The following is a 12,846-nucleotide window of genomic DNA, read 5'->3' as shown; positions in this document are numbered from 1 at the left end:
TTGCTCCTTAAGATATAAGTTTCTTATAAACTGCTTTTCATAAATGAGTAGTGCAGGTGAATATAACTGGAGACAAACAAAACCCTGTGGTCAGTATTGTCGCTGCTTGTACGGGCGGCCCCCGGTCACTGACCACTAAGCTCATTTCCTGGGTTATGGTATAGGATACATAATGTTCTTCTGACACTACATACACCGAGGAAGGGGCCGAGATTCTTAGTAATAACATACAGACCTCAGTAACTGGTACGAGAAGGCTGAGAACAGTATACAGCAAACTGGGATATACATTGTACAGCTGAAGCATGGAGACACCGGGTAAGTGAAAACCCAACTTTATTATCCTAATATACTATTGTCCCCGCTTCCCAGGACATTGCACAGAATAATAAATGGGACTATTTTGAAGAACAACTGCAAATATCAAGCTCGCATACGACTACGTGAAAGAAAAATAATAAGAAAGCTAAGGCTTTTGGAGTAAAAAAACCTAAAACCTAAAACGCCTGCGTCACAGAAGGGTTAAAGGGGTATTCCTTCTGGAACAGAACTTTAATATGGTTTGCTCTAAAGACCTCATCTGCACATAAGACCGGTTGGGTATTAGATCCATTCTAGTGAACAGATTTTGTTGCTGTGTCTGGTATACAATGTACAGGCTGCCGCGCTCGGAGCTTGTGTCACATGACTTTATGGGCGCAGATAAAACACCTGAACTTAATAATCCGGAGGGGGGGAGGGGGAGGCCGGAGTGTTCTGCCTTATAGCGAACGGACAAGAATATTATATACTGTCTTCTAGTTTTTGCAGTTTATGCAATATTTACAATGTTGATTCTTAATAGTTACATTGTATTTATTATCCTCCCAGATAAGCAGAAGCTCTGGAGACCTTCCTGGAAATTTGTGGTTATTTCCATCCTCTTAGGGGTTAATATCATCCTCATCCGCATTATTGGAGCTCGTGGTAAGTCTGACAACTCTTCCTGGTCATTGTCACAGATATCAGGGCTTTGTATGCTCAGGATTACACACAGACTCCGAAGGTGCAACATCCTTGGTGACATCTTGTCTTGAATTTGACTTGCTTGTATCTTGTACTCAAGACTAGTGTAGAGATGGATATAAAGAAAATACTTTGTCTTCCTTCATAGTAACATCTCCCCCGCTGCTCCCCCTCCCCTCATAGTAACATCTCCTCTGCTGCTCCCCCTCCCCTCATAGTAACATCTCCTCTGCTGCTCCCCCTCCCCTCATAGTAACATCTCCCCCGCTGCTCCCCCCTCCCCTCATAGTAACATCTCCCCCGCTGCTCCCCCTCCCCTCATAGTAACATCTCCCCCGCTGCTCCCCCTCCCCTCATAGTAACATCTCCCCCGCTGCTCCCCCTCCCCTCATAGTAACATCTCCCCCGCTGCTCCCCCTCCCCTCATAGTAACATCTCCCCCGCTGCTCCCCCTCCCCTCATAGTAACATCTCCGCTGCTGCTCCCCCTCCCCTCATAGTAACATCTCCCCCCTGCTGCTCCCCCTCCCCTCATAGTAACATCTCCCCTGCTGCTCCCCCTCCCCTCATAGTAACATCTCCCCCGCTGCTCCCCCTCCCCTCATAGTAACATCTCCCTGCTGATCCCCCTCCCCTCATAGTAACATCTCTCCCCGCTGCTCCCCCCTCCCCTCATAGTAACATCTCTCCCCGCTGCTCCCCCCTCCCCTCATAGTAACATCTCCCCCGCTGCTCCCCCTCCCCTCATAGTAACATCTCCCTCGCTGCTCCCCCTCCCCTCATAGTAACATCTCCCCCGCTGCTCCCCCTCCCCTCATAGTAACATCTCCCCCGCTGCTCCCCCTCCCCTCATAGTAACATCTCCCTCGCTGCTCCCCCTCCCCTCATAGTAACATCTCCCCCGCTGCTCCCCCTCCCCTCATAGTAACATCTCCCCCGCTGCTCCCCCTCCCCTCATAGTAACATCTCCCCCTCTGCTCCCCCTCCCCTCATAGTAACATCTCCCCCGCTGCTCCCCCTCCCCTCATAGTAACATCTCCGCTGCTGCTCCCCCTCCCCTCATAGTAACATCTCCCCCCTGCTGCTCCCCCTTCCCTCATAGTAACATCTCCCCTCCTGCTCCCCCTCCCCTCATAGTAACATTTCCCTGCTGCTCCCCCTCCCCTCATAGTAACATCTCCCCCGCTGCTCCCCCTCCCGTCATAGTAACATCTCCCCCGCTGCTCCCCCTCCCCTCATAGTAACATCTCTCCCGCTGCTCCCCCTCTCCTTATAGTAACATCTCCTCTGCTGCTCCCCCTCCCCTCATAGTAACATCTCCATTGTTGCTCCCCCTCCCCTCATAGTAACATCTCCATTGTTGCTCCCCCTCCCCTCATAGTAACATCTCTCCCGCTGCTCCCCCTCTCCTTATGGTAACATCTCCTCCGCTGCTCCCCCTCCCCTCATAGTAACATCTCCATTGTTGCTCCCCCTCCCCTCATAGTAACATCTCCTTTGTTGCTCCCCCTCCCCTCATAGTAACATCTCCTTTGTTGCTCCCCCTCTCCTCATAGTAACATCTCCCCTGCTGCTCCCCCTCCCCTCATAGTAACATCTCCATTGTTGCTCCCCCTCCCCTCATAGTAACATCTCCTTTGTTGCTCCCCCTCTCCTCATAGTAACATCTCCATTGTTGCTCCCCCTCCCCTCATAGTAACATCTCCGCTGCTGCTCCCCCTCTCCTCATAGTAACATCTCCTTTGTTGCTCCCCCTCTCCTCATAGTAACATCTCCCCCCGCTGCTCCCCCTCCCCTTATAGTAACATCTCCTTTGTTGCTCCCCCTGCCTTCATAGTAACATCTCCTTTGTTGCTCCCCCTCCCCTCATAGTAACATCTCCCCCCGCTGCTCCCCCTCCCCTCATAGTAACATCTCCCTGCTGCTCCCCCTCCCCTCATAGTAACATCTCCCCTCCTGCTCCCCCTCCCCTCATAGTAACATCTCCCTGCTGCTCCCCCTCCCCTCATAGTAACATCTCCCCCGTTGCTCCCCCTCCCCTCATAGTAACATCTCTCCCGCTGCTCCCCCTCTCCTTATAGTAACATCTCCTCTGCTGCTCCCCCTCCCCTCATAGTAACATCTCCATTGTTGCTCCCCCTCCCCTCATAGTAACATCTCCATTGTTGCTCCCCCTCCCCTCATAGTAACATCTCTCCCGCTGCTCCCCCTCTCCTTATAGTAACATCTCCTCTGCTGCTCCCCCTCCCCTCATAGTAACATCTCCTTTGTTGCTCCCCCTCTCCTCATAGTAACATCTCCCTCGCTGCTCCCCTCCCCTCATAGTAACATCTCCATTGTTGCTCCCCCTCCCCTCATAGTAACATCTCCATTGTTGCTCCCCCTCCCCTCATAGTAACATCTCCGCTGCTGCTCCCCCTCTCCTCATAGTAACATCTCCTTTGTTGCTCCCCCTCTCCTCATAGTAACATCTCCCCCCGCTGCTCCCCCTCCCCTTATAGTAACATCTCCTTTGTTGCTCCCTCTGCCTTCATAGTAACATCTCCTTTGTTGCTCCCCCTCCCCTCATAGTAACATCTCCCCCCGCTGCTCCCCCTCCCCTTATAGTAACATCTCCTTTGTTGCTCCCCCTGCCTTCATAGTAACATCTCCTTTGTTGCTCCCCCTCCCCTCATAGTAACATCTCCTTTGTTGCTCCCCCTCCCCTCATAGTATCATCTCCCCCCGCTGCTCCCCCTCCCCTTATAGTAACATCTCCCTGCTGCTCCCCCTCCCCTCATAGTAACATCTCCCCCGCTGCTCCCCCTCCCCTCATAGTAACATCTCCCCTGCTGCTCCCCCTCTCCTCATAGTAACATCTCCCCCGCTGCTCCCCCTCTCCTCATAGTAACATCTCCCCCGCTGCTCCCCCTCCCCTCATAGTAACATCTCCCCTGCTGCTCCCCCTCCCCTCATAGTAACATCTCCCCTGCTGCTCCCCCTCCCCTCATAGTAACATCTCCCCCTCTGCTCACCCTCCCCTCATAGTAACATCTCCCCCCGCTGCTCCCCCTCCCCTCATAGTAACATCTCCCCCCGCTGCTCCCCCTCCCCTCATAGTAACATCTCCCCTGCTGCTCCCCCTCCCCTCATAGTAACATCTCCCCCGCTGCTCCCCCTCTCCTCATAGTAACATCTCCCCTGCTGCTCCCCCTCCCCTCATAGTAACATCTCCCTGCTGATCCCCCTCCCCTCATAGTAACATCTCTCCCCGCTGCTCCCCCCTCCCCTCATAGTAACATCTCCCCTGCTGCTCCCCCTCCCCTCATAGTAACATCTCCCCTGCTGCTCCCCCTCCCCTCATAGTAACATCTCCTTTGTTGCTCCCCCTCCCCTCATAGTAACATCTCCTTTGTTGCTCCCCCTCCCCTCATAGTAACATCTCCTTTGTTGCTCCCCCTGCTTCTTCTGTCTCAGCAGTTTTTCCTGCTGTCTCTTCTTCTCACTTCCTGTATTCCTTATCAAACCGTCAAAGCCGTCTCCCCCCAGCTTACTGAACAGGACACTATGAAATATCACAATACTTATTATTACTAGAAATGTGATGACACAATATGCAGATACTTCTAGGGAACAGACTCAGTGTTATCTGTATGTTTAGAGAGATAACAGACATGAAACTGGCAGAACTGCAGATAACAGTGAGATCAGGTAGTGATGTCATCTGTCCTGTCTTATCACACAGGTCCGCCTCCATGGAAACGTTATGTAGACAATGGGAGGAATAATTTCACTTAGCAGGAAAACAAAGCAGAATTGCTAAAACAATATATCTAGGAAAACTCTTCAATTTAAATAAGCTACCAATATAGATAGGATCCTTGAGATCGGAATACTCCATTAATCTTATTTATGTCAATGTATTACACAGACAAAGAGAAAAATAGAAATGAGCTACGTCTAAGGAATATTTCTCAGGAGCTCTGTGTGAGCGTGACGGACAGATCTTCTGGTAAGTGACTAGTTCTCTCTATACAAAGTCACATGAGCTGGTGAGATGCTGTATTACTATAAGGTAAGATGGAGTCTGTACAATGGACCTTATACATTATATCACCAATGTAACACAACACTAATATAAGAGAAAACCTGCCACAGCCACTGACACACAGTCACTTATATTACAGGACGTCTTCTGTGACCTCCTCATTGTTATATTACAGGACGTCTTCTGTGTCCTCCTCATTGTTATATTACAGGACGTCTTCTGTGTCCTCCTCATTGTTATATTCCAGGATGTCTTCTGTGTCCTCCTCATTGTTATATTACAGGACGTCTTCTGTGTCCTCCTCATTGTTATATTACAGGACGTCTTCTGTGTCCTCCTCATTGTTATATTACAGGACGTCTTCTGTGTCCTCCTCATTGTTATATTACAGGACATCTTCTGTGTCCTCATTGTTATATTACAGGACGTCTTCTGTGACCTCCTCATTGTTATATTACAGGACGTCTTCTGTGTCCTCCTTATTATATTACAGGACGTCTTCTGTGTCCTCCTCATTGTTATATTACAGGACGTCTTCTGTGTCCTCCTCATTGTTATATTACAGGACGTCTTCTGTGTCCTCCTTATTGTTATATTACAGGACGTCTTCTGTGTCCTCCTCATTGTTATATTACAGGACGTCTACTGTGTCCTCCTCATTGTTATATTACAGGACGTCTTCTGTGTCCTCCTCATTGTTATATTACAGGACGTCTTCTGTATCCTCCTCATTGTTATATTACAGGACGTCTTCTGTGTCCTCCTCATTGTTATATTACAGGACGTCTTCTGTCTCCTCCTCATTGTTATATTACAGGACGTCTTCTGTGTCCTCCTCATTGTTATATTACAGGACGTCTTCTGTGTCCTCCTCATTGTTATATTACAGGACGTCTTCTGTGTCCTCCTCATTGTTATATTACAGGACGTCTTCTGTGTCCTCCTCATTGTTATATTACAGGACGTCTTCTGTGTCCTCCTCATTGTTATATTACAGGACGTCTTCTGTGTCCTCCTCATTGTTATATTACAGGACGTCTTCTGTGACCTCCTCATTGTTATATTACAGGACGTCTTCTGTGTCCTCCTTATTGTTATATTACAGGACGTCTTCTGTGTCCTTATTGTTATATTACAGGACGTCTTCTGTGTCCTCCTCATTGTTATATTACAGGACGTCTTCTGTGTCCTCCTCATTGTTATATTACAGGACGTCTTCTGTGTCCTCATTGTTATATTACAGGACGTCTTCTGTGTCCTCATTGTTATATTACAGGACGTCTTCTGTGTCTTCCTTATTGTTATATTACAGGATGTCTTCTGTGTCCTTACGGTTGGTTCCTACATGGAGGTCGCTGCTATTACTACTCAGATGTATCAGACAAAACATGGAATCAGAGTCGGGATCATTGTAAGATGATGGGAGCGGATCTAGTGGCCATAAAGGATAAGGAACAAGAGGTATGAGCTGTATGACAATGTATAAGGACATGATAACAGTAACACCAGCTCCAGTCTCTGTATCATCTTATCTAGTTCTATATCTCATATGATGAATGTTTATTATTACAGGAGATTATACAGAGATCTATCAGACAGCGAGGAGAGGACACATACTGGATAGGACTTCACTATGATGGAGATGACTGGAGATGGGCGGATGGAGAACCTTATAACAGCAGCTTGTAAGTGACTCCTGACACTACTACACCCTGGTTATTACAGTGACTGTCAGTACATATAAGATATCCTGGCTTTCTCCTCTCTTTATAGCTATGGATTGTGAGAAGACATTTCAGTATCTGATAGGTTGGTTATTTGCAATTCTAATGTGAATGGGTGACAAGTTACAGGACAGTTCATTCACCGCTGATCTTACGGTCACACCTCATAGATTTTTCTTTTCTAAATCATCAGTCATGGAATTGGGGTAAAGTGACCTCTAATTATAATACAACTTTCCATAAATGACTATTTCAGCGGAGTATAAGAAACCTTGTCATAGAACCTATAAACGCTAAAGGCTTCTAAGGATGTTTCTTAGATAGACCAGAAGTCTCCTTCGCCATTACAGATCACAGACGCCTTCATTTCTATTTTATCCACATTTGCGGCATTAACAAGACTTTTGGATCAGTATTTGCAGATCACTACGGTCGTGTGCAGGAGAATTTACACTGCTTAGTTGTCTTCTGATTTCTAAATGAACTGTATCCAACTGTGGAGGCTTTACTATAGAAGTGTATGGAGGAAGAGAGGGGAAAGTGATTGATCTCAGTGATTGTGTGAGGCTCAGAGGTTCCAGCAATGTGGCCCCAGCACAAGATGGAAAGGGCACCTGTGGCGAACAATGAAAGGCCGAGGATACACATTTTTAAGGCTATGTGTGTGTGCGCCATGTTCAGCTTCCTCTCCTGCCCTGGACTGGTCACACACGTCGGTATCAGGCAGGGACGGAGACATGTAAGGTCACTCAGGTATCTCAGAGATCAGGTCAGGAAAGAGATAAGTAGTGTAACACACTGTTATGGTCAGCAGGGTTTATTAAAATTAAAAAAAAAAAATGAAAACCCTGCGGAGCCCTCTGGGCTTCTGAACTGCGAAACAACCTGATGTGAACACTGTCTGACAGTTAGTGTCACTGCCAACTAAATAAAACAACCAGGTTTGCTCTGTTGCCATTCACAGAGACCAGTGCAGTCTGAGCAGCCACTACAAATAAACTGGCTAGCCTGAACTCCAGGACTAGCCAGAGACCAAGCAACACTGTGTGCTTCCAGTTCTACACAACCACCAAGGCTGCTTACTGCCAAACTCTCAGTGTGAACAGTAACTGAGGGGTGAAGCTAGCTAAGGCCAACTGATATTCTACCACACACGGCAGCATGGTGCCTGACTACCAGTGGCATTGCTGTCTCAGGGGTAATTTCTAGCTAGGCCAACTATGGTTATACAGACTGGAACCCAATCGCACGCACGCACGCACGCACGCACGCACGCACGCACGCACGCACGCACGCACGCACGCACGCACGCACGCACGCACGATTTAGGATTTCAGATTTGAGAGTGGATCGGGTGAGGGGGCCGGGTGATCAGGCCAGCCCCCTTATATAGGCAAGGGGCGGTCACCAGCAAATAGCCCAGCTGCCCAATCCCAGCGTCCATTGGTCGACACACCAGTCCATCAAAGACTCAACAACACCCGGCTGTTGCAAGGCAGGTTAACCCCTGCAACCCTGGACTGTACAGAAGAACAGGCAGCGACGCCCATCGCATGGCCGCAGCTTCTGCACAATCCTAACACACATATTGCTATACAATGGATTCTGTATAATGTTCCATAGGGAATGTTACTGGGCTGTATAAATAATATAATACATTGCTGATTCCTTATTGTTTCCTTGTTTTAATCTCTTGTTGCTCAGGATCCAGATAAGGACACGACCACCAGGACTCTGTATGTCACTGGCTACATCTGTTTATCATCAGACCAACTGCAATTCTACAAACAGATGGATCTGTCAGAAGAAAGCTGTGAGGATCCGACTGTCTCAGAGCTAAGATGTAACATTGTATAGGGGACCTTATACCATAGGAAGGAGACAAAGGACATTTGGGAATTTTTGATTACATCTGAGCCTTATAAACAGTATAAGTCAAATCTCACAGCGTAAAGATGAATATCTTATATTGGCCACAAACTATTTGCATTTTTAATTATAGAAATCATATATACAAATCAAGACCTTGGCGTATAATGGTATATAGATGGCGGAGTGATTGAAATGCAATATCCAGCTTCTTATATAATAGGATTCTGATTGCTTTGTATAATATATATGTATATAGTAGAATCTTTTATGTCTCTAGCTGTATATTATGTACCAGGTTATTACAGTAACAGGAATTATTAAAGGCTTCCAGTTTGTGTCTGACCCTATAAATAGAAGAGATCATTGTCATATAAAGAACCAAAATAAGATATCCAATAAATCCATTTCATGTATAACTTGTGGTGGATCCTGTTTTGTGTTCTGTATACAGCCATTGTATATTGGCCAATCTGTAACCTTGTAGTCACTATACCGATGGGGTTACACTAGAGCAAGTTATAAGACATGTCATTCCCGGCTACATTGTTACTGACGGGCTGCAAACCACAAGACAACCCCGGGGTGGCCGCACATAGACGCCTCCTATATCATGAAACATGTCCTTATGTAAGTTGCAAGATGAGTAATATCTCTAGACAATATTGTATCGCCAATATGAACATGACTGCCTCCAGGAAACCTGCAGAAGGACCCCCTCCCCCCATGCTAACCCAAACCCTGTGCATTCTGTGGTGTCTTTTGGATTTACTATCAACAACACCTAAAATCTGCAACTTATAGGGAGATCTCAGCATTTCTACGGCATCTATTTTTCTGCCATGTGTGAATGGGCGGGGGCTGACACTGTAACACAGACTCCAATGGCTCATAAGAGAAAGAATATCAGACGTATGTGTATGCAGAGCGCCACCTAGTGGCAGTACGGATGTAGTCTATAGAACACAGATGTAAGCTAGCATTTGGAGGGAACCACATGAAGGGCTCCTTTTTTATATTGACATCTAGTGACATAGGTTTAAGACTTCTTCAGCTTCTCAAGAAAAGAAAAAAAAAGTTGGAGTGCACTATTAAGACTGCAATACATTGCCTTTAATTTGTTGTATCCCCTCCCCACCAGCCACAGTACTGTATGTCACCATCTGGTACCAAGACCTTTCTTATGTTTCACAGCCCCTTTATAGGTGACCATGGTGCACAAGGGGGTTCTGGTCTATCTCCGAGCGCTTCTGTCCCCCCACTAACTGCCCCTCAAGCATCTAATTCAGCCCTCTGAGAGTTGATTCGCCCCCTCCCCCCATCCTCCGCTGATATATTCAGAGCTGCTGTGTAATCCCCATCTTGTCCAAGCATAGACGGCGCATGCGCACTGTAAATTCTGTCCTACACCTGGAAGAGAAGAAGCTTCTACCATATAATAGATCCCTTATTGTCCTCTCCAGCTCTATGGGAGCAGTATGGAGTCCGTCACCTCACCCGGCCACTTAAACAACGTGTGGTCGTGTCCTCTGCTCTGTATAGAGGGTTGGTAACTAGTGACCACTGGTTTACACCTGAGAACATCGAGTCACCAACATCTATGAAACCGACACAACCACCGGAAAGACATCCTGAGCAGCGACCTGTACGTGTCTATAATGTATCAGACCTGACACCTTACAGCGTCTATAGAATCTGTGAGCTGCTACATACATGGAGAGAACGTTACAATGTAACAATACTGCCAAACCCATTATGGAAATATCCATCTTTAACGTTTCACAGGATCCTCCATTACATGAAAACCTGCAGAGTCTGGGCAACATCTCCCAATACAAAGAGTGGACAACACAGAAGGTGTAAAGGTTTGTCTTTAACCCCTTCCCGACATGCGCCGTAATAGTACGGCGCATGTCGGGTCTGTAACTATGGCAACCGCCCGGGAGCCGGGCGGCCGCCATAGCCGCCGGGTGTCTACTGCTTTAAGCAGTAGACAACCGGCTCTAATGTCTCCGATCGGTCCCCGGACCGATCGGAGGCATTAACCCCTCCGGCGCCGCGGTCAAAGGCGCCGGAGGCGCCATTTTCCCGGCGGAGCATGGGCGCCGCCATTTTGGCCGGGATCACCGGCTCCTGGAGCATTCTCCAGGGCTGACGTCCCGTTGCCATGACAGCCGGGACAGCCTGTACAAGGCTCCCAGGCTTGTCTGCAAATCCGCTCTTTTGCAGGCTGGTCTATGCAGCCTGCAAAAGAAAGGATGCTTTTTTGCAATGCATTAGCATTGTAATGCATTGCATTAGTGATCAGACCCCCTGGGGTTCAACACCCCTAGGGGGTCTAATAAATGCAAAAAAAAAGTAAAAATAAAAATATAAAAAGAATTAAAAGTTCAAATCACCCCCCTTTCCCTAGAACACATATAAAAGTAGTTAAAAAATGTGAAACATATACATATTAGGTCTCCCCGCGTCCGAAATCGCCCGCTCTACAAATCTATAAAAATATTTTTCCTGTTCGGTAAACGCCATAGCGGGAAAATAGTTGAAAATGCCAAACCGCCGTTTTTTCACTGTTTTGATTCTGATAAAAATTTGAATAAAAAGTGATCAAAGCAATAGCATGTCCCGAAAATTGTAGAATTAAAAAGTACACCCGGTCCCGCAAAATAAAGGCGCCCTATACATCCCCGTACACTTACGTATAAAAAAGTTACGGCCGTCGGAATATGGCGACTTTTAGAAAAAAAAAAAATTAACACCGTTTTGGAATTTTTTTTAGGGGTCAAAATGTAAATAAAACCATATAAATTTGGTATCCCTGGAACCGTACCGAAACACAGAATACAGGGGACAGGTCATTGTGGCTGCACAGTGAACGCCGTAAAACCAAAGCCCGTAAGAAAGTCACAGAAATGCATTTTTTCTTCAAATCCACCCCATTCTGAATTTTTTTCTTGCTTCCCAGTACATTATATAGAATAATTAATGGTGGCATCATGAAGAAAAATTTGTCCCGCAAAAATTAAGACCTCGTATGGCTCTGGGAGCGGAGAAATAAAAAAAGTTATGGGGTTTAGAAGGAGGGGAGTCAAAAACGAAAATCAAAAAATGCCATCGGCGGGAAGGGGTTAAGGATCTCTCAGACATCAGATGTATCCCATGAAGTCTAATGCCAGGGCACAGCAAGATGGCAACAAACACACAAAAATTCATCAGCAGTGCTGGACAACATGAACACGTCTGATGCAAAATTTGACCAAAAAAAAACCCTAGAGAGAGAGAAAAAGAAAGAAAGAAAAGAAAGAAAGAAAGAAAGAAAGAAAGAAAGAAAGAAAGAAAGAAAGAAAGAAAGAAAGAAAGAAAGAAAAAGAAGGGTCTCATCTTTTTATGACCCCCTTAACTTTCCCCCCAAACACACTTTATTCACCCGTCTCCTCTCATGTCCTGGCTGCCCTCAGCTTATGTAATGAGGCTCCAGGCAGCCAAGACTGGAGAGCGGACAGACCTAAAATATTCCTAGCCATCTTAATAGTATAACCAAGATGAATGACATAGGAGACCCCAAAAAAGCCATATACTTGTATCCAAGCCAACAGGGCGATAACCTGCGTCATACCCAACCCCCCTCCCCCCCCGACAGATCACTGCTGGGTGAAGTTTATAAGAACATCTCCTTGTCCAATTTCTGGTCATTTCCTCTTGTTTTATTCTCAGGTTCAGATAAGGACATATGTATCAGAACAATGAAACCAAAGCCTATGGAGAAAGTGTACGGAAAGCTGCGACGATCTGATCTTGTTACATACGGAAATACATATATTAAAACGCGCTTCATTGAATTGTTACATGAGATTAAATGGAAGGAATGAAACAAATCAGAAATAGAAAATTGTAACATTGTATCTGTGGCTGAAATCATCTCCGGCGGGGTTTTCGTGATTTTCTATCATGTATCGGGACGGGCTTGTGTTTGTCCTCAATTTGTTTGTCCAAAAAAAGTGACTTTAGTAATAACAGAACTTGTCGCCTCTGCAGCAGTGACACGGCCATATGTACAGCTGTGCTACAAGGTTATCATACCCCGGCAGATCTATAGGAGACTGACAATAAATGATGTCACCCGACCACTGACCAGGAGCCGAGGAAGTTTCTGAGTTATGCAGATTCTCTGAAAAAAGGCCAAAAAGCTAAAAAATCTGGAAACTTTTTAGCACCGCTGTAT

At 46.5% G+C, this 12,846-nt stretch overlaps 1 protein-coding gene across 1 annotated transcript; it reads left to right on the top strand.

Annotated features, from left to right (window-relative positions):
• The first annotated feature begins 305 nt into the window (after positions 1–305).
• On the top strand, positions 306–8,595 carry LOC142183267 (killer cell lectin-like receptor subfamily B member 1B allele B). Its single transcript, XM_075258295.1, has 6 exons — positions 306–318; positions 871–966; positions 4,915–4,995; positions 6,344–6,492; positions 6,604–6,716; positions 8,460–8,595. The coding sequence occupies exons 1-6, from the start codon at positions 306–308 to the stop codon at positions 8,593–8,595; spliced, it is 588 nt and encodes a 195-aa protein (XP_075114396.1).
• Positions 8,596–12,846: the final 4,251 nt, after the last annotated feature.

Source organism: Leptodactylus fuscus, chromosome 10 (assembly GCF_031893055.1).
Source record: "Leptodactylus fuscus isolate aLepFus1 chromosome 10, aLepFus1.hap2, whole genome shotgun sequence".
NCBI lineage: Eukaryota > Metazoa > Chordata > Amphibia > Anura > Leptodactylidae > Leptodactylus > Leptodactylus fuscus.
This window is presented reverse-complemented; position numbering and strand designations above follow the sequence as displayed.

Excerpts from the sequence above, each read along its gene's own strand:
- LOC142183267 (XM_075258295.1), top strand. Across the intron at positions 967-4,914 it reads CCGCATTATTGGAGCTCGTG|ACAAAGAGAAAAATAGAAAT; the intron begins GTAAGTCTGACA and ends TGTATTACACAG. Across the intron at positions 6,493-6,603 it reads TAAAGGATAAGGAACAAGAG|GAGATTATACAGAGATCTAT; the intron begins GTATGAGCTGTA and ends TTATTATTACAG.